Source organism: Poecilia reticulata, chromosome 17 (assembly GCF_904066995.2).
Source record: "Poecilia reticulata chromosome 17, P_reticulata-male-v2, whole genome shotgun sequence".
NCBI classification, from domain to species: domain Eukaryota; kingdom Metazoa; phylum Chordata; class Actinopteri; order Cyprinodontiformes; family Poeciliidae; genus Poecilia; species Poecilia reticulata.
In genome coordinates this window covers 4,123,081-4,147,475 of record NC_088846.1, presented here as the reverse complement: position 1 = coordinate 4,147,475, position 24,395 = coordinate 4,123,081, and the positions used below count along the sequence as shown (strand labels likewise).

The window sequence follows — 24,395 nt, the reverse complement described above, 5'->3', positions numbered from 1 at the left end:
GTTTGTGATGAGGGAATGACAACATGTTAAAAATAAAGTGGATTTTACATAATACTGGCCCTTTAAAGGTTTGGGGCCGTTTGTGTGATGAGCCTCAGTCAACCTGATGTGAAACATGCCCTGCACTATTTCAAAGATTGTAAAGATATAAATAAAAAGCCAAATTACAAGTGAGTTTGTTGAAAGTTTAATAAACATTTTTTTTATTCAATATATGCATAAAGAACAATATTTGGTGCTTAATGTTGGGTAGAAACGGCACAAAAGAGGAATGTGGAGAACCCAAATCTTGGCTGGTTTGAGGAACGTTGGCCCCATCGAGTCGCCTCCCGACCCCGGAGCTCTCAGCAGCTGGGACGAGTTCAGGGTTAAACCATCACAATTCACCACTTCCATCTAACACAGAACACACACACTGCTACTGCTGCGCCACGTCACACTTCTCATGAGAATAAAAGCACCCGGTTAGTTTAAAGCACCAAACAGACGTCATGCCTCGGTACTCCAGTCAGGTGCACAGGAAGACTGTTAGAAGCCTCAGCTTAACCACAGTGAAAGGCAGTTTAAATATGGCTACACTGATCTGAGAACAGCACTACTGGATAAAAACCTGACCTCAACTATGCCTGAATAAAAACCTTTGATTTCTACCTGGTGAGGCTGAAGGCTGAACGCTTTTATTCCTTTAAAACTGTCACCTTCTGAACGCTTACATGTTAGAGGATGGGTCCAGTTAGAGAGTTTAAACTGGGTAACACTGAGCAGGATAGGTCCTATTAAATGGAAAATTCATATATGTGGAACATTAGGTTAAAAAAGGGGTGGAGATTATAGGCATTTTTAATAGTTCTCACCATAGTTGGCTCTCCCAGGAATTATTTTTCACAAACCTCTGTACAGATGCAGCAAAACTTTGGCTTTCTGAACAGAAGTCGTCCACAAATTAAATAAATGTAACAGAAACATCCCAGCAAAACGTGGGCCACCATCTTAGTGAGATGGATGACTTGACTTCATCTAAGCATAAAAAAAAAAGGATACATAATAAAAAATAGAAAGAAAATAAAGTTTTATATGTAAATATATAAACATAACACTGACTATATCAAACTAAATGTAAAAAAAAGAAAAAAAAAAGAAGATTTCAGATTCTATCTGGAACTAAACATTAAGGGTCAGTTGGTCGCAGGTTGAAATCCACCTGAAAGGAAATGAGAAGAAAGTTGCATCACTGTGGGAACAGAAACCGGAGCGCACTTCCTGGTTTGATGCTTACCAAAGACGATGTTTGCTTATGTTTTTTTTTTTCTTTCCTTCTACACATGTTGACCATCTCCCTCTCCTTGGTTCTGCATTTGGGCCTGCATCTTAGCGATCATCTCTTGCATTCTCCTCAGCTGCATGACACAGAACATCCAGAGGTGAGACAGGGAATCTGAACTTAAAATAAGGAGCGACAAAAAAAAAAAAACCTGCACATCGAACGCATCACAGATCCCAGACACCTGACTAACATCAAGACGACAAAATGTACGACTGTTCAGACAAAAGCAAACTCAGATGAATGTGTAAAAATACTAAAAAGGGCAATTAGTTGTTAAAATAGCCTAAAAAATATGACAGGAATTGATTGACTTTCCACTTGGATCAGTCAGAACCGATTACCAGCCAATCAGAGATGGAAGAAACCGTTCAAAAGGAAACATGACATGACTAGAGAAGTCAGTCCTTCATTCAGGTGAGCTGTTGATAAGGTGGTTTTTCCTGAGAGGTCATGTAGCATTAGTGGCTCTAAATGAGTTTTATTCAGCTAGATTGAGGACAAAAATGTCTGTTTGGATTATAAACGTTGCAGACTCCTGGTCCGGATCTTTTAGTTTCCATCTGGCTCCAAAGAATCCAGCTTTTTGTTGTGGGTCTGTTTGGTTTCACAGGAAATCAGGGTTTGGCCATGAATCTGACAGAATGACCCGCCGCCGTGCTGGAAACAGCGTCTAATGAATCTGGTTTACTTGAACTCAAGGTTTCCATGGGAGATGAGGAGGATGGGGAAAACCTCCGGGATTGTTTCTAGGCCAGTACTGAATAGGTTTTTTATATCGTCACCTTCCTAAAATAATGGCATAAATTTGATGGCGTATTAGGGCCACTGTATATAAAAATAGAAGTGCAAATTCCTGCAGAAAATCTCACATTTCTGAGCTCCAAAAGTCGAATATTCGCTAGACTAAAATTCTCAAAAAATTTTCTAGCAAGTTCTCAGTTTTCCCAATATATGATAAGTGTATTCACAAAAAGTATGGCTATTATGAAAATAAAGTTAGAAGTATGCAAGAATAATGCACTTCATGAAGCGGTCAGACATTGGTCAGACTCCAACCTCAGCCTCCTTCTCCTGCAGAATCATGTCCTTGTCCATTTCCTCTGGCTCCGGGGCCTTCCTGCACAGGTGAGACAACTTCAGTCAGGCTTCATGTTACTGTTGGTTGCCATGGAGAGTGAGGAGAGCCAAATTACAATGAACAAATAATTTATGAAGTAATTACTTTAAATGTGTTAATTTGTCTAAAACTGAAATACAAAAATAATTGAAGAATTAAATGTTTTGATTTCTATTAAACATTTCTTCAAACATGAAATTATTATATCTACTTTTTAAAATGAAATCAATACATTTATTCAAAGAACATGTAATTAATTCTATATTTAATAAGTGTATTTATCTCCAGTTTTAAAAATAAATTAGAGATGCACCGATCCAATATTAATATCTGCATCGGTCCCGATACTGGAAAAAAAAAAACCTCTAGATCGGGGATTGGCAACAATGTGCACAGGAGCAGATCTATTCAGTCTAATTCTATGCTTTGTGCTCTAAGTGACATCATGCCTTATTTATTTTTTTGTTGCAGTTTATCATTTATATGTTTGACCAACATAATCAATCTATTGGTTTTGTCAGTTTCAGTTTGTTTATAATTTATGTTACATTGGATGTTTTACTCCTAATTACACTGACAGAACAAATTAAAGTTGTTTTAGATGTTTGACCAAAGCTTGTGAAGCTGTTGGTGTATTTAAGTGCAGAGTTATCAAATTCATTTTTAATTCAGTGCATTTATGTCTGTTTTTTTTTTTTTAAATAAACATTTTAAGTCAATGCAGTCGTGTTTCAGTATCAGATTGGCCGACACTAAACCTCAGATATTGATGTCAAAAGTGGATCGGTTCATCCCTGATTTGAATAATTATTTCATAAGTTAGTCATTTGTTGTAATTTTCCACTCTTCACTCACCATAGGCAGCATTACCAACATGTAATATTTTATATGAACACCCAATAAATGAAGCTGAAAGCAGTAAGGGAGGTTAATATGGTGCCATTTGCTTTGTGCACAGATTTATTTATTATTAACACATAGTCTGCTCAGAAACACTATGTGAGGAAGCGCTTGTTACTCAGCTTTAAGCAGCTTTAGGGAAATAAGACAAAAGCCACATTGAGAGAGGGAAAACGGTTAGTGGGTTAGTGATCTTGTTGCCTCTAAGACAAATATCTGAAAGAGTCCAAAGCAGGAAGATCCATAAGAAGCAGTAATTAGTGCCGAAGTCCGGGGAACAGCTTGCCTCCCCTCTAATGATAAAAACATTACCTCCCCCTGGCCACAAGTGGAGACCAGCACAGCCATCAGTGGACAGATGGCGGAGCAGTTGGACAGCAAAAACCACTTCCTGTGGTTGACTTCAGAACACAGAGCTAAACCAGCTCGTCTATTCAGGGGTTAAACCATGATGGAACCAAACTATGTTACACCACACACACACTCATCCTGATTCTAATCTACAGACACTATCTACACATGCTTCGTCATCAACAGCAGAACTAATTCTTTTTTTAAAAAAAGCCTACAACTCTTAGCATCAGTTCTACATACAGCTACCAAAGGAAAATGGATGCAGCTAGCTAAAAAGTTAGCTGCGCTATCACTAAAGTAGTTTTGCTAATGCTAACATATTATTTAGTTGTAGGTAATGCTAAAGTGCTAAATTCAACCATGTTGATACCCATCATGTGTCCATAGCTGCGTTTCTGTTCAGTGCAGAATTGTGCAAACTGAAACGCGTCAACTTTGGAAAAAAAAACAAAACAAACTCATGTTTTTCGATAAAACATTTTTGCACTAAGATGAGGTGGGTTTTCGGCCAAATTGAAATAGATGTATTCCGCAAAAGTGCAGTAGAAACACTTTTCGCATGTGATCAACAGCCGGATGAAGAAGAAGACAAAGAAGACAACAGGAAGTGATTGGGGAATGGTGGTTTGTTTGATATTTTTTCCAGACAATGTGGAGTTGGCTTTACCAAGGCTCTCAGTTTATAAAACGTTGTGTTTCATTCCAACGTGTTGAATTCTGGTTAACATCCGTGGCCGCCATTATTTTTAACGACATCGCGTGAACTAGCTTATTCACATGTGATTTTAATTTCATTTTCCTTTTTAATTGAAACACAGCAACTGTGAAATTGTGATTTTCCCTAACATTAGCACAATATCGACAGATTTGCGCACATTTGCGATGGAAACGCAGCTTGTGAACCCTAGCATGTCATCGGTGGAGGTTTGCTGTTTGGAAGTGGGGGAGCTGGAGACAGAGCAGGCAGGCAGACAGGTACGTACGCAGGAGACAGAGGCAGAACGTAACCATGGGAGGACAACCTGCCACCCCGCTTGAGGCGGTCCGAGCGGAAGTTCTCATAGTGCAGGTCCTGGGTCACTTCCTGCAGGTCCTGCATGTGGGTTCTGTGGGAAAACAGCAGCCAAGTTAGGAGCTTCACAGATATTTACACAGACTTAGGCAGGACGGTTTTCCCTCTAAGGGTTTCTTTAAGATGGCAGCAGCCTGAAGTCAACGGAGTCAATTATGCAATGGGAGGAATGTCGTTTTCTCTTTTCAAGAGCTCTATGCTACCAGCAGAGTAACAGAGTAGTTTTACTGTATACACCGATTTTATTTCTTCAAACAGTGCATTTAACAAAAAAGTTGAGTCGACAACAGGTCCCAAATTTATAAGATGAAGCTTTACAATCTCAACAAATACCCTTGCTGGATTCCAGGTACTTCCAGAGAATTTCCCAGAGACAAATGTTAACAGAGTTCAAGCACCTTAAAAAACAAAGTGTTGAAATGAGCACAGTAAAGACATTCCTCTCAGATCGTTACTGTCTGAATCATCTGGAAAAACAGCATCATTTTGTAGAAATCTGTAATTGTAAAAAAAAAAAAAAATGAAATCCACCAAACAGCAAGAATCAGATGTAGGTATGTTACAGAGAACTAAGCATGTTGAAATTAATCTATTAATCATATGTTAAATTAAAATGAAGTCGATAATTTCCATTCTGATGACGATTGTTTTGAAGAGGAAATTTGCTTACAGAGACTTCATAATTCATTTTATTCATGCTTCTGCTTGTGTGTGGTTTTTATTTCTGGATTTATATTTATATTCTGGATATTTGAGATAGCCTCCACAGTTCCAGGGTGAAGTGTTCCTCACAAAACAAAGTTTTTTTTTGTCTTTAAGAGAATGAATTAGCATTATTATGCCATTTTCAATATATTACTTGAAAATGATCTCAAAGCAACAATATTGTTGTTTATCGCAATCATTTCTGGGACAATTTATCCTCCAGAAAATGTTATTATGCTACTTGTAGTTTCAGCTCTTTGCTCTCTTACATCAGCATGGTCCGCAGCTTCAGGAAGTCATTGTGTTCTGGGTTCTCCACCTCCACCACACCCCACGGGTACAGGCGACCTCTGACCTTCTTCCCTTTGGCCTCAATCTGCTGGTTGGAGCCCACCACTGCAAACGGGATGCTAGCCTAAACAGGAGAAGTAGCATATCATGTTACAAATGGAACGCGCCTGAAGTGAAAAGACGACTTTAGGAATCTGATACTGAATGTGATGAATGAGCTGCTGTGTGGAGAATCAACAACCTTGAGGATCCTGGTCTGCTCTTTGAAGTCTTCATCTTCATCCGACTCGGCGTCAGGGAGGTGATAGATCTTGATACCGTGCTCATCGATCTCATCAAGAATCTTTGCATTATTAAAAAAAAGAAGAAGAAGAAAAAAAAAAGAGTTATGAAGCCATTCCAGACACAATTCCCAGTTGCTGTGATGGTGAGTCAGGAAGTGGAGCCGTGGCGAACTCTTTACCCTGCGCTTCAGCCTCTCCCTCTCTCTCAGGGTGAGCGTGTCGGCCTTGGCGATGACTGGAACCACGTTCACCTTGTTGTGGATGGCCTTCATGAACTGGACATCCAGAGGTTTCAGGCTGGTTTAGAGAAGAAACCAAGAAGTCAGCAAATATTAGAGAAAAAATATTTTACACTGATTGAAGTTTTCTGGCCAATCACTGATTTAGTTTGTTTTTTTTCCCAAGCTTTCCTTGGAAAAAGCTTTTCCAAAGCTTCCATATATGGTTAAAATAACCATGTATGGTTATTTTAACCATACATATGTTTGGTTAAAATAACCAAACATACATGAACAAAACACAATCAAACAGGAGTGGTGATGTACATTTAACATGCAAATAACTCAAACTGCAATACAATTAAAACAACGAGACAAAGTCTGAGCAATTTACTGTCATTTCTTTTTTTATTTAACCTAGATCTTTTCAAATTTTGCAAGTTGCAATCTACCTGGAAATGTAATTCTTTCCATCCCATATAAATCACACATGATCTGGTGCCACTCATTTCAACTTCTCAGGCCCTGATCACCAATCTTTAAAAAGCCTGACCTGACCATTCCCATTTAGACTGATACCAATTTTTCTGTCTGAAAGGTTGCTAAACATAGCAACAAAGTTGCTAAGATGGTAGCCATGGGGTGAGTATTCTTAACTGAGCGCATGCAGATGTGACCTGGTGGGCGGGGCTTACAGTCAGCCGTCTGTCATTGGAGAGCAAAAAGGGGGGCAGTGGCTGATTTCGCAAAGATACATGAGATCACTTTCACATTTAAGCATCGCCGACCTCCTAAAATTAAGAAAATCAGGCTAATTTATTGAAGCATTTACTCTAACATAAGCGGTGTTTGCGTGTGTGTCGGTGTGTAAGGAGGTACACACCCGTGGCCCAGAGGGGAGATGAAGTAGAAGCAGCAGTGAACCCTGTTGTCTACAATGTGTCTGCGGTTTAGGCCACTTTCGTCGTGGAGGTAGCGCTCAAACTGGTCGTCGATGTAGGCGATGATGGTGCTGAAACTGGATCAAAAGAAGGAAACATTAGCAATAAAATCTAAACACAGAGCGAGTAAAACATATATCTACTCATTGGATGTTAAAGTTGATTTCCTACCAGTCCTGGCTGTTGATGGCGTCTCCATATCCTGGAGTATCTACGACGGTGAGGCGGAGCTTCACCCCTCTCTCCTCTATTTCTACGGTCGATGCTTCGATCTGAACCGTCCTCTCAATCTTTTCTGTTACAGAGACAAAACAAAATGCAGACGGTATAGTTAGGACTTTAACTGCAGATTTAAGATGGAATTAAAATTGTGTAGGTGTGTGTGTGTTCTACCTGCTGCCCCGGGGATGACTCTTTCAGGATAAAGATCAGTAAGGAAGAGGCTGTTGATCAAGGTGGATTTTCCGAGCCCCGACTCACCTTTAAGCAAAAAGATAACGCGCTTTAAATCTGTGCTACACGACATGATCTGCAGAAAAAATTAGGTTCAACGAGAAACGGCTGAAAAATAAATAGAAATAACTCTGAGACAGAAACACAGGGCATGTAGAAACACAGGGCAGGTATTCTAAGCCTGGTGGGCCACCAGGCTTCAGCTGCGTTCCACAAGGTTGAGAATTGTTTGTTCTATTTATTTTATTATTTTTTTGTCATTTTTAAGACTTTATAGTCTGTGTTTAGGTAATGTTAGTTATGTCTTCCGATAACACATAATTACCTAGTGATATTTTCAAATTTCCTGTCAACTTTAAACCTTTTGACACTTTTCTTAAATTAATACGAATCTTTCCTATAAATCATCCCAACTGCTGAAGAAACGGTCAGTAGCATAAAAGGGAGTTTAGACACACTTATAGTTTTTCTCTATTTTTTCTGAGTACTCCAGTAGCCAAGCAACATTTTGTTTCCAAAAACAGTTCTGTCTTTATTTGTGCAATGTCAATAAAGTAAGTCTAAGTTTATCAAGCACATTCCAAAACCGTGGTTTATTCACAACCCAAAAGGTCAAGACCCTGAGACTCTCTGGATTCCACATTCACAGACGATGCTGAAGTGAAACCATGTTTCAATGATCTTCCTTCACTGCTTTTTACAGAACATAGAACTGTGCTTCCTCCATTACTGTCCTGACAGCAGCATAGATTAATGAACTGACCACCATCTGAGTCCACTAACCCAGGTGACTAAATCAAAAATTGTATCAAAGAAAAAAGCAATAAATTCAATTCAGAAACTCTTTTTGCTGCTAAATTACTGAATAAACAGATATACGAGCTCAACAACTAAGAAATTTGTTGCTTTTAATGTCTTTCAGGTTATTCAACAATCAGACTGGAGAAAAGTTCTACCCAATCAGCTTTCCAGGGTTTCAGGAACTCCTGATCCCTCATGGAGTTTATTTAGAAATGTGGATTGGATCGTTAACGCTGACGTTAGCATTGGGGACCTCTGAGCTGCTGCTACATGTTTAGCATTGAGATGCTACGCTAGGCTTGAATAGCTTTACTGATAGGCTAACAACTTTTAGCACAACTTGAACACATCAACAGTCTCGTCTTTTCCAGCGTCCCATCAGAACATTTTTGTAAGCAAAATTTAACCCCCAGTGAGTCGAGAGAGGCAGTTTAATCATCCATCGCTGATGTTAGCGGATGTCACTTGTGCTTTTCTTCTTATTCTTCTCAATCTCTCCCTTTTTATATTTTACAATTCATCCATACATGTTCTACATTTTTATTCCTTCCACATCCTTCACATTTATCATTAATTTTTCCTCCCAATTAAACATACAATGTCATTTAGAAAGGCATGACCTACTCTTAATCTCATCATTATTATTTCTTTCCTTTTGTTTCTCTCACTAATTTTTTTAACCAACACTGCCTTGTGTGGCTTGTGACTCAGGAACTGATTTTAGAGCAAACCTTTCACTCATGGTTTCAGTAAGTTTTGCTAACTCTGTTGCTGGGAAAAGATTAAAGGTCATTTGCTGCACCACATCGCTGGTGGAGAACGTGAGGAGAGGAAACGGAACCGCTGGGTAAACATTCACCCTAAGAGCATGAATATGAACGTCTACTATTTGAAGAATTCTTAAATAAAACTTCAAAACAGATGTTAAACTTCATTTAAATGGAATTTACAAAACAGCTAAGTAAATTTGCACTTTAGAATTCATCCAGACAAAATAATTCAGGGGAAGTTAATTACGCTAAATGTGGTCAAAGATGCTTAAAAAAAAGACGTAAAATTAGAACATTAGCTGATTAGCTAATGGGTTTTACAAATATTTACCAGCTTGTCCAACTAATTTGTTTAAATTTTCAGTTTTATATGAGTTGCTAAAAACATTTGGAATATTTCTATTCCTTGCTTATGATCCAGATTCCTGCTCTAGATAAGCACTAAGTGAGTATTCTTGCAGTGAACAGAGCAGAAGGCCTGGCTGTGTGAATCAGTCCCTCGAGGCCCACAGGCTGCATTCCTCTGGTTTATTTTAAAGCAGAAGGATGAGCCGTGTTCGGGGTAGTTCCTACCCTCCCCCTCCCACCCCCCATCTTCCTCCCCTTTTCCAACAATCCCAGAGGTTCACACGGACACACATCAGGAGTTAACACCACCGCTCAGCCCAGCTGAGCAGCTACATTTATGGGATTCGAAGATATGAACTAAAAGCTCGGACTACCCAGTGAAAAACTTGCTCTCACTATCGCTCCTCAGACCTGACAAAACCAGTTTCACGCAACGGGAAGTAACAATATACTCACCTACAACCATAAGGGTGAACTCAAACCCTTTCTTGACTGACTTGCGGTGAACCTGATTTGGAAGGTTGGCGAATCCAACGTACCCCGGGGTCTCTGGGTTGGTGAACTGCCCCTGCTGTGAGAGTTAGAGGAGAAAGTTAGGACTGTTCCAAAACAACACTGAGGGCAGAGGCCTTTTACATTCTTGTTGGGAGTTACATCCAGACCAGAATGTAATCAGGCAGAATGGCAGCCAATTAGAAGACCTACATCTGCCATCACAGAGGAGACATCGGCTTATGAAAAAACGTTTTATTTACACAAGCAGGGCGGCTGGAACATCTCTGCATTATTTCCAGAAGACATTTCCTGTTCCCAAAGGCCCAAGATCAGGCCATTTCAAACACAACTAAGTCAAAGCTATGGATGTCGCTCCTCACTCACTGAGCTGCATGTTTCCAGGTCAAAACATAACTAAAGTGTGTATTCATTCCAGGGAAACGAGGAGAAGTCGACGTTTGACCGTTTGGTTTCGTAAAGCAGATTTTACGCTTGACCAGCCAGTCAAACATTTTTCCAAATCAGTGAACAAACTGAAGTTGAGCGCTAAAAGCATCACTCTTCAGTGTGGATGTTCAATGCCGAGTACGCCATGTTCTGAAGAAGCAGGAGTTTTCAGCTGCTCCATTTAAACTCCTAAAACAGGAAGCTGAAAGTTTCACAGCAAAGTTCAATCCAATATTTAGTCCAATTCCGTCTGAACACGCTGAACTACTTATGGATTCAGTGAGGTAGTAGTTTCCATCTTGAAAATATTAAAATTATCAATTTTTTTTATTTCTACCTGTTTAACAATAAACCAATCATACAAAAATATTACTGCAATGGACAAAATCATCTTGGGTAGAACATTGAATCATAGAAAATGGCAACCGGCCCACACTTATACTGAAAGTGCTTCCCGCTATATTCAGTCATTCGTTCAGTTGCTGAGATTGTAAACAAAAACTAAAAACAGGTGAATATTTATGCTTTTTTTATGCTGAATACTTTCATCTGTCATTTTCACTTTGACATTAAGGAGTTTTTTAGTTGATCATGATTGATTTGTAAAAGCAATGAAAGGGTAAAACATCCAAAAAGGGTGAATACTTCTTAGAGGCACTGCTTCTGTTTGAATTATACAGCAAATAAATGTTTTCCCCTGGTTTTGGTCAAAGAGAAATCTGTAACATCAGTATTGGCTGGTCAAAGTGCTATGAAGTCATTGGAAATTGGCCACAGATTGGTGTTTTTTTGTTGTTGTTTTTTTAACTCTTTTATCGTAACAGATCTATTTTGCGTGCTTTTACAAGTGGTTGTTTGGTTTGGTTGTGAGACCTGCACAACCCAGCATGCAGTTCTGATTCAGAGTGAATAAACTGGGATATTTAAAAAAACTTATCAACTCAGGCACAAGGAGAAGCTATATCAGGTCGATCTGCCAACGAAGCAGAGGAGAGCATCACGAGAAGTAGGAATCTGGTAACGCCCGCACCTCACAAAGTCATGAGATACAACAAGCCTCGACATTTCGACGGCTCACCTTCATTTTGTCCATTTTGTCCGCCTGAGACATTTTTCTTTCCTCCTTGATCAACCTGGAAAAAAAATAAGAATGAACAGACTGCTTAAAGAACACAGTGACTGAAACACCATTAGTGCTAAAAATGCGTCCTCACATTTCACCTCTGAACGATTTCCTGTCTTGCAAGTTATTCATGTTGTCAGTTAAAGGTTTCAGTGTATGAGAGACAGGAAGTCTGCTCAGAATGGCTGAGAGTGCTGCATCTCACCACAAAAAGCTGCTTCCCTTCATCGCAGCTGCCTCCCCATTCCGCACTACGACTTTAAGTATCAGAGACTGAGATATGCCTCTTAAATTAATCCACCCATCCCTGTAATTTGCTTCACGAGCCTTTCTTCTCTGTGTCTGATTACTGTAATCTTGTATACTTTATCAAAAACAGTCTTAATGAGCTGAAGCTGGGATGTGAACACACCCACATCGAGAATCAAAGGCGAATAATTACAAGATAAACGTGGAAAGTGACATTTATTTTATAATGCGTTTGAAAATATTTGTAGTTTTGTTTGCGTAAAGGGTTGAGTTAGTTTCATTTTGGCTAATTTAGTTTAGAATGAGCATTACTAGCTAGCTAATGATGTAATACGCACTGAAATTAGCCGAGTAATTAGCCCCCAGCTATTTAGTTACATTAACGAAGGTCAGCGGGACAGATAAACCATAGTGTTTATTGAACTACCAACTCATGCAAGTTTTTCATTAGACAGTTCAGCGCAGCGTTAGCCGACGTTAGGTAGCCGCGTAGCTTCTGGTGCGGGATGTTATCTCAAATGGCTAATGTTAGCGTCGTCCGTTCACCAAGCCGAGATTAACGCCGCGCCAGAGACACTCGGTGATAAATAAGAGATGAAGTCCCGAACAGTGTCGGGTAAACTTACAGTGTGCCAACAGGGAGGGTGCTGAAGAATAAGACAGAGGTGCGGAGAGAGGAAAGACGAGCTGCCGAGGTAACGCAGACTTGGCGGACACCTCGAATTCTTCAGATTCCGGTGCAAGCAGCTTCCTTTAGAACAGAGACCACAATGCACCAGGAGGGAGAGCGGAGCAGGCTCAGCACAGCTCAGCCGTCAGCAGCCAGCACCGTTAGCTCGGTTCTTACCGTCCTGGACCAGCATTATAATGGAAAAAATATCTGCTGACGAATTTAATTTTGTATTTTAATTGTTACATGGTTCTTAAAAGTATGGAATTAGAGTTATAACATTTTAACAAGAGGAAATAGTGTATGTAAAATATGTATTTCCAGCCTGCGCCCAGGATACATTTCTGAAATTCAGCTCAGTTTGCAAAACCTGTATTCATTATGCTAAAGCTTGTGGGACTTTTTGGTTTATTTGAAGTAAATTACAATTCACTATTTTACAAGATACCGGATAAGCGGCAGAAAATGGATGGATGGATGGACAAGATACTTATATTCATATTTATGACTATAAATAATAATTTCACAGATTGTGCAATTTATTTACAGACAGACTTACTATTCATATTTAAAATGTACATAATGAGAGAAATTTCATTGCAAGCCTCCAATAATACTAAATAAGTAAATAAATAAATAGTAAAAATATATGTATAAAAAAATTACCTAAAGCAAATAAAGTGGATTAACAACTGATGATGTCATCCAGGACATGTTGGTATAGAATATAGTCTCTGCTGCCTGGATGCCATTACAGTTAAGAGGCTGTCATGCAGCAACAGTCTTCAGCCAGAGGCCGCTTCAGATTCGTTGTGTGACTGACTGCTACCAGAGATCCTTCCTGCTTGAAGCATCACTATCCATTCTTTGAAGAATTTGGGTGGTATGAGTTATGACATTTAATTTCTCGTGAGATAAATAAAACAAAGTATTATGCATTGAATTGAGTTGAAGTTTGAAAAATACTTACTTGATAGGTAATGGTTCCTGCTCTGCTCTGCCAGACAGTTTGTAGAGATGTACCAATTATTCGGCCAGAGATCAGAATCCCTTCTTTGACTGGTGATTAAGTTTAAATAATAATTTAAATAAGGGTTACTTCTTTAATTGGCTATATTATATTATGAGTTATACATAACTCATAATATATGATTTGTTTATTTTATTTTATTAATCTAAATGGTTTGCACTGCTTTTTGTCTCGAAATAAAGACTTGTTAATAAACTAGATCTTCAGGGGAATTGACAGATCAGACCTGAAAGAAGTATGTAAAAATCTTCTGTAGCAATGCTTTAAAAACAGCTGTCACTTCCACAAATTAAACACATTTAATGCTTGTTAAATAGAGATAGAATAGATATAAATACGTCATGACAAGAAATAAAACGATGCATTTCCGGTGTATAGGGCTGTCACTAATTTTATAACTTCTACTTTGTATCCTGCTTATATCTGGCTCGTTGGTCTAGGGGTATGATTCTCGCTTTGGGTGCGAGAGGTCCCGGGTTCAAATCCCGGACGAGCCCTATTTTTCTGTGTTTGTCTTTTTTTAAATATATCTGCTAGCGTACACGGAGAATACTTGATAAGATAACGTTTTACTTCCTTTTTAAATATAAAATTAGAATAAAAAAATAATTGCACGGATCTAAACGATAAAACTCTTCCGTAGAATTGAGTTTATCCTGACGTCTTGTGGACTCTGATGGAACTACTATTTGGTATTTCTGTTCGTTGGATGAACTACTTATGGTACGGATAATGGCTTACTTAAAGAGTTTAATTTGTTTTCTTTTTAGTTCAGCTCACTTGTATTCAAAATACATTGTTAATGCCAAAGTGAAATAAAATATTGTAACTTATTTTATCAAAGTGTTTTCAGAGGTATTACCTGATAAACTGTGGTCTATTTGTGAGGTAGTCATCTCCAGGTGATTGTTGATGCCTCCACCTGTGCTTTTGGAGCTTCTGACAAAGCAGATCAGGCTGAATTGTGTTAAATACACTGGAATTAAAATAGGATCCTCTCAGTGCTGACTGTTTTGTCCAGATGACAGTGGGTTTGTTGAAGCAGTCTTCAACTCCAACTCTATAAAGATCTTTACCCGTTGATGACTGATGTGGGAGTTTTCTTTGGCACCAGAACGAGGCAGGATCCCATTACCTGGTTATACGATGCTACGATACATTTAAGCTCAAGAGAAAGATGTTCCTGCTTTCAAGAAAAGAAACGTTACACTTGAGTAGCACTTTTGAGTCTTTGACACTTCTTTCTCCCTCTACACATCATGTAACAGCAAATAGTTCCAATGATTTTTCAAGATGTCAAATGAGACTAATATGTCTTCCTGAGACTATTTGTACAAAATCTTTATCTAGTTGCTCAGGAAGTGCATGAGGGGACTTAAAAAAATATGCTCACTTGATGCTTTTCTGTCTCCTCTCTGGGAGCTTATCTGAGCTTGCTGTTGTGACAGCGTCTCTAACCCCAGGCCCCCTCCATCCTGGCTCAGTCCTGATCTATAAAAAGAGTTCAGGACTGTCCGCTGTCTTGGTAAATACTGCTCCCTTTTTCCTTCTGTTACGGTGCAACATCATCTTCACAGGACCCACACTCTATCTATTATTTTCCATAAGCTTCTTACTGGCGCATTGCTTCACCAGTTGTAGAGTGCACAATATAGAGTGCCCTCATATTGTGATACGTATGAGTTTCTATATATTTTTTGAGTTCATCTTTCCTTTATCCACCCTGGTTATATAGCAGAATAAATTGCAGATAATTCCTGTGTTTTACACTGATGCTCTAATCTTGTTCTCCAAAGAGAGGGAAGGCAGTCTCTCTATGATGTTTCCCTTCATTTTCACAGCTGTGTTTTTGCTGTTTTCTCTTAAAAAAGAAACACAAAATCAGTTAAAAAAGACAAATTTAATCTCAGAATTTAAAAAAAGCATGAAAGACAATAGAGGCTTGAAAAAAAAATTAAAACAACCCATTATCCTGACAATAAGGATAAGGACAATAAGCCTTAGCAGGCTGGTATTCATAAGCAATAACAGACACTAAAAACTATTTGCATATGATTTCCTGATAGTCAGGTGGTGTCCCAACTTGATGATTTTGATCTAAATTAGTAGTTTTGTTAATAATTGCCTTCATAGCCATTGCTTTATATTGTTGCCTAAAATCTTAATAGGGCTGTATTATGTGTTTTCCTGGTACAAGGTGCCATTTTATAGCACAACCAAGTAACTATGTCACCTGCAGTTGTTGTGAAAATGCTAAATATATCAAGTATAACTTAAAATAAATTTGACTTTTGCAACGTAACATCTTGAAATTGGTTCTCTGTCTCATTAAGAAACTTCTGGAGTTTCTGAAACTCCGCCTTCAGGAAGTCATCACAACATGGCTCATCTATTAACCCTTTGACAATGTTTTTACAAGCGTTGTTACAATGAGCTCAGATGCACAGCTTCACCAGGTGTGTACTAAATGATGCTGACTAGTCTGAAGGAGCTGAATGGGGCCTACTCTGTGAGGTGGAAGCTGGGAAGCTGCAGCTCCTTGAAGGAGCTTCGTCCTTGAAGGTGGGGCTAGGTTCATTTAGGTGTTTAGCCCTCTGAATGGTTACCATCCAAGGATTTCTCAAACATGCATGATAAAAAATCAAGGCAACACTCCAGGCATGTTTTTGATCAGGGAATAATGTTCTAACATTATGTAAATCTCAAAAAGTCAATTTTACATAACGCTGCCCCTTTAATAAATCACGTTGGCCTTTGTGCGCAAGAAGGAGGAATTCTATTTCTATTTAAAACCTACTTTACAAAACTGGATAATTAGTCAAACGAATGTGTTTGTAAAAGGCTCGTCACCACTATTTTGTTGAAAATAATATTGACTTTCATTCTCCTATCATAACCAAAATGTCCTTTTAGAAATAAGCAGCTGCCTGCTCAGATGCCACCTTTCACTTTCCAAGCAGCACTTTCATTTCCTGCAGGATGTTTTAAATCTCTTTTTTGTGTGGCACTGAGTCGCTGACAAATGCCCGGTTGTAAAAATGCATCTCATTGATTGCTGACTCGGTTGTATTACACGGTGGCTTAAAGGGGCCACCGCAGTAATGTGGCCCCCAGGTTTATCCTTGCATGTTGGAGGGAGTGTGTTAATATCAAGCGGTGGCCCCACCCTCAAACTGGGATTGAAGCTCTCAGCCACAAAGCCAATCCGTATTCCTCCATCAATGTGTCAGTAGGAAAGCTATTAAAAAGTACTTTTCCTAAGTATCATGAGTATAAGCACAAGATTTAGTGAAATCCTTCCCAGAGCGTTGGAAATCTTCGGGGGATTTTCCCCCTGAAATGTATCCTAATGGACTACTCAGAGGTGTCACAAGCCCATGTTAAACTCGAATGTTTTTTTAGACTTTAAAATTTTTACTTGGAGCTGAAGTGACAGAATTTTGAGTGGAAGCACATCTGAACTTTTCTAAATCTAACAGAAATGCTTTAGTCAGCTCTCATCAGCTGAGCTTCAGTGCAGACTGAAGGATTCTCCTAAAAAAAGCAACAAATTGACAATAATTGTTAGTTCTGAGTACTTTACTATTACAAAAATAAAAAATACAAACATTTTAATAAACAATCACTGCTCTGCCAGGTTGTAAAATTATCTAAATGTAACTTTAAGTTTACAAAAGCACACAACAGATTCCATATGATCATTATTTATTTTAAAAATGCCTAAACCTAAAATTTTAAAAGCATTGCATGGAAAGCAATACTTCATCAGCAGGGAATTTGACACTCTTCATTCCAACATTGCTTCAGCTTATTGAGGCCATTGTCCTCACTATATTTTAGATTTATCAATAATATATTCAGGATATTATGTAAAATCCAATTTTTTGAGCCTTTCCCCACAATTCCCCCACTCAGCTCCTTCAGACTAGCCAGCAGCAAATAGCAAACATTTGGTGGAGCTGCGGGGCTGCTCAGCTCATTATTGGAGCTACTTCTCAGAGAGGTTCTGGTAAAAACGTTGTTAGAGGGTTAATAGAGGAGCCATGCTGTGATGACTTCCTGAAGGTGGAGTTTCAGAAAGAGCATGAGTTTTAAACAGACAGAGCTCCAATTTCAAAGTGTTGTTACAAAGTGAAATTTATTTTCAGTTATAGCTGACATATATGGTATTTTTATAACTGAAGGTTACATAGCTCTTGACTATGGTTTAATATGGTACCATGTGCCTAGAAAATACATAATACTGCCCCTTTAACAAAAACCCTGTTCCATCTGAAAAAAGATCCAAGGTCATGATTCTGCTTCCACCGTGTTTCACTCTATGGGGTTTTTTTCTTAACAGATGATAATGTCGTTGTGTCGACTTTTGGAATTGTTCACAAAGGTTAGTGCTTTTAGAGACATGTCTGTGGTTTAGCCTCACTTTTTTAGTCCAGACACGAAAATAATGCAGCAGATTTTAGTTGCCTAACCAGAACGCCATTGAAATAATGGCTTGCCCCTGACCAGTTTCTGTCTCATCTTCTCATTACTTTGGGAAAAACCTCCAGTTTTTGTGATGTTTCTACTGCTCCATAGCTTTTTCAGGATCACTATCACATTCTATACATTGGACTCTAAAATACTTTGAGAATGATATTTCTAGAATCCAGATGACCTTTGACTGGTAAAGGCTGATGGAAAGAGAGGTTCCTGCTTGTTGGGAACACTAAACTAGAAAGACAAATCAAAAAGATTTATGACGAATCGTTGGAGACGGTGAAGTGACTGGGGATTGTTGGAGGAAATAAAGAAGCTGCTCTATTACTTATCAGAGCTTATTTGTTTTGTTAGATTCCGTTTTTTTTTTCTCGGACGCCCCTTGTCTGAAATGTCCAGCCTGTCTCTCTGTCTCGTCCTTTATTTGCTTTTTCACCCCTGGGTCTTTCACTACCTGCCAGCCTCTTTCTATACTGTGACTCCCTAATCCACCTGAGTGCATAGAGGACAGTTTTGACATAAGAAGAAAAGATAGTCTCCTAAAGAGAGGACCAGTATCTTTAGAGCCTAGAGGATAACCGGATTATGGCCGCCATTTTGAGCTGCAGGCGCTCCCCCCCTCCCTCTTCATTTCCCCCTCACCCCCCCCGCCCTCCCCAAAAACCTCATCTCTTTGGAGTTGAAACGCTGCCCTTTCTTAGAAGTCCCTCTAAACACTTACAGGTACAAAACAACACAAGACTATTTTTTCACTTAAAACAACCAAAGCCTTTGTGGAGAGCGAAAAGAAGCGGATCATTTCTGCACACTTTGTCGTCCTCCAGCTGCTGTTCTTCTGCAGGGTGACTGTCTCTGCGCCTCCCGTGTGGAGGCCTGCCTGCCTGCAGCCACAGCAAAGCAGATAACAGCAGCTGCAAGGAGGCAGATCAGCTGCCTGTCCTCCCAGCCACTGGACAGGGAGAGAAAAACATCTTATCATCCCCACCTCCAGTCTATTGTGCTCCACTGGATCTTTTATGTCAGGTTATTTTGCCCTTGAAGAGGCTTGGATTGCTTTAGAATATGATGTGAGGCAAATGGAATAAAGACCACCACTTCCTCCCCTCCTCTTCGTCAATGGTTTCCCTGATATCGCTAAGACAACAGAAACCTGAACGCCGATCCTCCACCAGCCACAGCAGGCCCGTCCACAGGAAAACACACCCCACCTCGTTCATGGGATTAATCCCTCTAGAGCCATTTTGGGGTTTTTTGAGGCAGTTTCCACTTCGACTCACTGCAAGAAATGTTTTTCCCTGTAAATTGATTGTGCTATTTTGATCATTTATTTTCCATTTTGTCAGGCTACAACTACATACTGTAGTATTTTTGTATTTAATGTGACAGAGAAACGAAAGTCGTGCATAATTGTGAATTTTTGTGGTTTTCGAAATATTTTACAATTAAAAATCTGAAACATATGGTGTGCATTAATATTCAACTACAGCTCCACATCTTTTCAATGTCTCGCTCAGCTTTGCAAATTCAGACTTTTAAGAAAAATTATTATATCTGGATTATTTATCCAGATTGGTGATGGAAGCAATAAACACAGATCCATCTTTCTACCGTTTCCTGCTGCTTTTTCTACTCCGATAAAAAAAACAAAAAAAAACATTAGTTCTTTAACAACGTTTTTACCAGTTGCACTAATAAGTAGATTTTACATTAAGCTCAGCAGATCCCACCCGGTATTTGTTAATTAATGCTGGCTAGTCTGAAGGAGTGAAGGAGGAGCTGTGTCTTGAAGGTGGCATTTACAGTGTGGTTGCTTCTCTGATCGATGCTTTCATTGCTTAACATATCGATTTATGTGGACACCCATGTGTTGGTAGTCTATTTACACTGAAAAAGAAAACAGGTGATCTAGCTTTTAAAAAATGTAGTTAAATTGTTAAGTTTATCCAAATAAATATAAGCTTAAGAAGTTGTCATGTCAAACAAACGTAAATAAATTAAGTTTGGCTTTTTCTGAAGGCAGTTCTCAGCAGTTTGTTTTATTTATGGGCATCATTCCTTTCACATTCCAGCTTAATTCATAAAACACTCTAAAAACAACACAGTTGACCAAAGTGCTGTACACCACACCCAGAAATAAAAACTAAGAGTAAATTCAATAACAATAACTGTAAAAATTGAAACTTCAAGTTCAAAGTGAGTGAAAAAAGATAAACTTTAAGAGAAGATTTTTTAAAAAACATGAAGAGACTCAGTTTGTCTGATATGTAAAGGTAAACCATTCCACAGTTTTGGGGTATCAGAGTAAAAGAGGCTGCATAGAAACACATGTATTCGGAAAAAATGTTAAAAACTCTCTGGTGGGATTTTTCCCTCCCAATCGGCTGTTTTGTTTTGGTCATCCCAGTAAAATCCAGCAACGTTTCTGGACAATATGAGAAAAAGTGAGAAAAAAAGTTGTAGTTGCACTCCTATTTTGTCTTAAAGGATTATATGGCCTCTTTAATCCCCACTGTGCCCATTACCCCCCACCTTGTCAGCGCGCGCGTGGTGATGAGTGGATGACATGCTCTGCGTCATCCACAACAAGCTCACTCGGTCCCGCGTGGTCCCCATTCATTCACTCTTTCAGTCTTTCGGCTTCACTGTTCAAGTTTTTCTCCAGTCACCCGAATCCTCCGAAACTAAACCAGCTTCTGGACTTTTTTTCCCCCCTCTCAGCAGCTTTTGCTTTTACGCAGGAGAGGAGCATGAGCTTTTCCGAGGGGTGACTTGATTCCCTTTACATTTATAACATCAGCCCGTAAAAATGGCAAAACCTTTGGATCACATTAAGAGGCCCATGAACGCCTTCATGGTTTGGTCCAGAGGGCAGAGGAGGCGGATGGCCCGGGAGAACCCCAAGATGCACAACTCTGAAATCAGCAAGCGGCTGGGCGCGGAGTGGAAGCGGCTCTCTGACCCGGAGAAGCGGCCGTACATCGACGAGGCGAAGCGGCTGCGGGCTCAGCACATGAAGGAGCATCCGGACTACAAGTACCGACCCCGGCGCAAACCCCGGGGCCCCCTGAAGAGGGACCGTTTGGTTTTCCCGCTGCCGTCTTTGCTCGGCGAAGCAGCGGAACACCTGAAAGCGGTTAATCTGGACTCTTTGATCGTTTCCGGGGACAAACCCAGAACTCTGCTCTCCCCCTCCTCCTCCTCCCCCTCTTCGTTCTCGCTCTGTGAGCCTGTCACGCAGTTCAGCACCGGAGCTGTCCAGCGGATTGCGGAGATGCCGCACGCGCTGCCCTACGGCGCGCACGCCTTCGGCTACCAGGGCGGAGGGTTCGGGGGGCTGGCGAGCCCCGGACAGCACCCGACTCCGTCCAGCCCAGCCGGGTACGTGGTTCCCTGCAGCTGCAGCGCCTGGCCCGCAGCCTCCCTGCACCCTCAGGTGGCCTACATCCTGCTTCCAGGAGGGATGAGCAAGGGCGCCGTGGACTCATCATACGCCCCAAACAACTCCCCCAACATGTGACAGACTGGAGAACAAAAATATGTCAAATATTCTTCTAGAGGAAGAATCAACAAATGTGGCTGGAAAGGTGTACAAAGGAGGAGTAAAATCTTATAACTCCAAGCTTTTGCAGAAACAAAAATAAAACCAACTGAAGGTTTTATTTAATGTGTGCGAACATATCTTTTTTTTATTACTTAAAAATGCACTAAGACAATGTAATCACTTTCATAATGTTGCTTTAAAACCAAGAAGGGAAGAAAAACACTGTTCTGAACGACTTTCGTAAATCTGACATTTCTTTCTGTTTCTCACCTGAACGCGATTCATATCACGGTATGCTTCAGTGTTTTACGAGCCAATAAAACAGACTATACGTATATTTAGATTATATCGGTGGAGCTGAAAATCTATGAATCTGGTGCCATTTAAAGAGAGCAGCGTTTAAAATGAACTTTAGTCTATTTAAAGAGAGGCTTCTCCATGTAATAGAACAACACAAAACAGTGTTCAACTGTGAAGATGAAGAGGACCATGAACAATGTTCTCTATTTATACTAATGAAAGTTATGCATTTGCGCACATCTCCAAAAAAGTGCAGCCAATTACGCAGTTTCCTCGCTAGTAAACAGAGTCTATCGTGTGATTCATTCTCTGTAAATAAAATCCGGTCATCTTTGGAAAAATAAACCTGACCACACTCTGTGTAGATAGAGCATGTTTGTTTGGAGCTTAAAGAGAATAAAACTATATACATTCAATACTCTGTGATAAAGGTGCAACTAATGATTATTTTTAGTGATATAATTGGATAAAAGAAATTGGCATATTCAGCTGATTGTTCATTTTAACCTCTGAACCTATTTTTATGTAGTATTGAAAAACTATAAAATGCAAATAAGGAAATAATTCATGTCCTTTCTTGAATAAGAAAACAAATATTTTACTTCCTGAATTGCATTAACATAACATTCCTTTAGCCATTGCTTGTTCATTTGGAGCAAAGGATCTGCAGCTAAAAAATACTTCTGACATCAACATGTGAAAAGATGAATCCTTTCTGTTCGACTCAACATAAATACAGTGTAGGGCTAATCTGGTGGATATTATTTATTAACCAATCAAGGATTTGATAGCAAAGGGTGCTTAATAGGATGTTCCTTTTTTATTTTTTATTATAGAATTTGAGCCAGGTGAAATTAAAATTGTCACTTGAGGACATGGAAAGAGCATGTTTAATATCCGTCTTAATTCAAGATGTACATTTTTGTACAGCTTCACCTTAATTATTGCTTCTGAGTGTTTTCAATTAACTATTTTTTGATTACTACATTGATTAATTCAATAATTTGTTAATCAGGATTATTTAGACAGTCTTTCTTACCGGAGTCACAAAAATAACTTTGATCAGCCTCAGTTCTGCATCTTTCTGACATTCATATCACAGACCGAGAGCTGAGACGGAAATCTGACTCTACGCCAACAGATGAAAGTTGAGTGAAATCTGTTGCTATGTGGGGAGGAAAGCAGGCGATGGTTGACAACAGGAGAAGAACCGGAAACTCCTTCTTAGCTGTTGACTAAAAGTGAGGAGGGAAAAGAGGAGCTGTTGGTTTCACAGGTGAAATGTGATAATGATCCCTCACATGTAAACCTCAGTGATTTATTCTCATCGCTATGTGATGCATTTACAGTGTCGGCCATATTTACTGGTATCCCTGGTAACTTTATAAAAGCCCTAAAAACAAACTTCTAATGCAGAAGAACTGACAGATTCAGAACAATTTTTATTTTTTTTTAACTAAATTGTTGGTGGCAACATTAAAAGTTGGAGCCTACTTCAGTCAACCCCCATTTGCAAACCCTATTTAGTCTTTTCCTATAAACATTTCACAAGCTTGGAGCATAAAGAGAGATCATCTTTGATCATCTTATTCCTGGTTCTCTCTTATGCTCTTCTCTTCACTCAACCTCCTGGATTTACATTTGTGACAGTAGGACAGAAAGAGGTTTTTATCCTAGCATCAACTAGCTGGCATGTCAACAGCTAATGGTTGTCATGGAGACGTCTCTACTCTTATCATCCTGCTTACTGTGTGTGGTGGAAAGATGAAAACGGGTCCAGTGGCCAGAAGAATGTAGGCATCTTACATAACCCAAAATAAAAGACTGGCATGTGTTAATAATTAGAAATTCCTAAAAAGTTTGATCAGCATAAGAAAGTATACATTTAAAAAATGTAGATTTATTTTGAAGGGACAACACAAATAGTGGTTCAACTATGATTTTGCTTAAAGGAATTATTTAATACATCCTGCTACAGCACCTCCTGATCCACTGAGTCTTTGCATCGAAAGATCAGTGGTTCTGAACCCAGTTCAGGTTCAGAACCCAGTTTAGGTTCTGAACTGGGTTATGTCAATCCTAATGGCACAGCTGCATAAATTCACCTAATTTGGGAAAATAAAGCCACGTTACCCGTTTCAGCACCAGGGAGCATTTTGTTAGATGAACAAACCTTGTGTCGGCTTGCAAGAACAGTCTGAACATGAAACTCTGATGGTCCATTGGACATTTGATGGAGCTAAACGCAGGACGATCCTGGAAGAACAACTAGTTAGAAAACACGGAGCATCACCCACCATGAACATGTAGACAGAATTATAATGAAATGATTTACACAAAAACCTATACAGGTGTTAGAATTGTCCAGTTTAGTACAGACCTGAATCTGCACAAATGAATGTGATTAAAATGACATCAGTTTGTTAATACAATCCATTATAACCAGGTTACAAATCATTGTGATATCAAAAATGATTTCAGCC

The 24,395-nt window shown here is 39.4% G+C and overlaps 2 protein-coding genes and 1 non-coding gene across 4 annotated transcripts; 2 read left to right on the top strand and 1 right to left on the bottom strand.

Annotated features, from left to right (window-relative positions):
- Window positions 1-171: 171 nt before the first annotated feature.
- septin2 (septin 2) lies at window positions 172-12,689 on the bottom strand. 2 transcript variants are annotated; one of them, XM_008433346.3, is made up of 13 exons: window positions 12,519-12,689; window positions 11,599-11,653; window positions 10,035-10,149; window positions 7,600-7,686; window positions 7,378-7,501; window positions 7,149-7,283; window positions 6,227-6,344; window positions 6,005-6,106; window positions 5,742-5,887; window positions 4,679-4,801; window positions 2,381-2,441; window positions 1,277-1,397; window positions 172-1,201 (listed from the first exon to the last, which is right to left on the bottom strand). In XM_008433346.3, exons 2-12 carry the CDS (start codon window positions 11,629-11,631, stop codon window positions 1,317-1,319), a joined length of 1,125 nt encoding a protein of 374 aa, XP_008431568.1. In that variant the 5' UTR covers window positions 11,632-11,653; window positions 12,519-12,689; the 3' UTR covers window positions 172-1,201; window positions 1,277-1,316. The 2 variants fall into 2 exon arrangements, with proteins under 2 accessions (XP_008431568.1, XP_008431569.1); XM_008433347.3 differs by having other exon boundaries at window positions 4,718-4,801; window positions 12,519-12,687.
- A 1,328-nt stretch (window positions 12,690-14,017) lies between these two features.
- trnap-ugg (transfer RNA proline (anticodon UGG)) lies at window positions 14,018-14,089 on the top strand. The gene has a single exon. It is a non-coding gene; the product is annotated as a tRNA-Pro (tRNA).
- A 6,620-nt stretch (window positions 14,090-20,709) lies between these two features.
- On the top strand, window positions 20,710-23,916 carry LOC103479106 (transcription factor Sox-14). Its single transcript, XM_008433348.3, has one exon. The coding sequence runs from the start codon at window positions 20,878-20,880 to the stop codon at window positions 21,586-21,588; it is 711 nt and encodes a 236-aa protein (XP_008431570.1). The 5' UTR covers window positions 20,710-20,877; the 3' UTR covers window positions 21,589-23,916.
- Window positions 23,917-24,395: the final 479 nt, after the last annotated feature.

What these genes read in the sequence shown, in the direction of transcription:
- septin2 (XM_008433346.3), bottom strand. Translation starts at nt 11,631, where the DNA reads ATGTCTCAGGCGGACAAAATGGACAAAATGAAG. An exon ending in AGTCATCCCCGGGGCAGCAG is followed by an intron (nt 7,502 to 7,599) that starts GTAGAACACACA and finishes TCTCTGTAACAG; the next exon opens with AAAAGATTGAGAGGACGGTT. An exon ending in ATCTCCCCTCTGGGCCACGG is followed by an intron (nt 6,345 to 7,148) that starts GTGTGTACCTCC and finishes TCTCTAAACCAG; the next exon opens with CCTGAAACCTCTGGATGTCC.
- LOC103479106 (XM_008433348.3), top strand. Translation starts at nt 20,878, where the DNA reads ATGGCAAAACCTTTGGATCACATTAAGAGGCCCATGAACGCCTTCATG.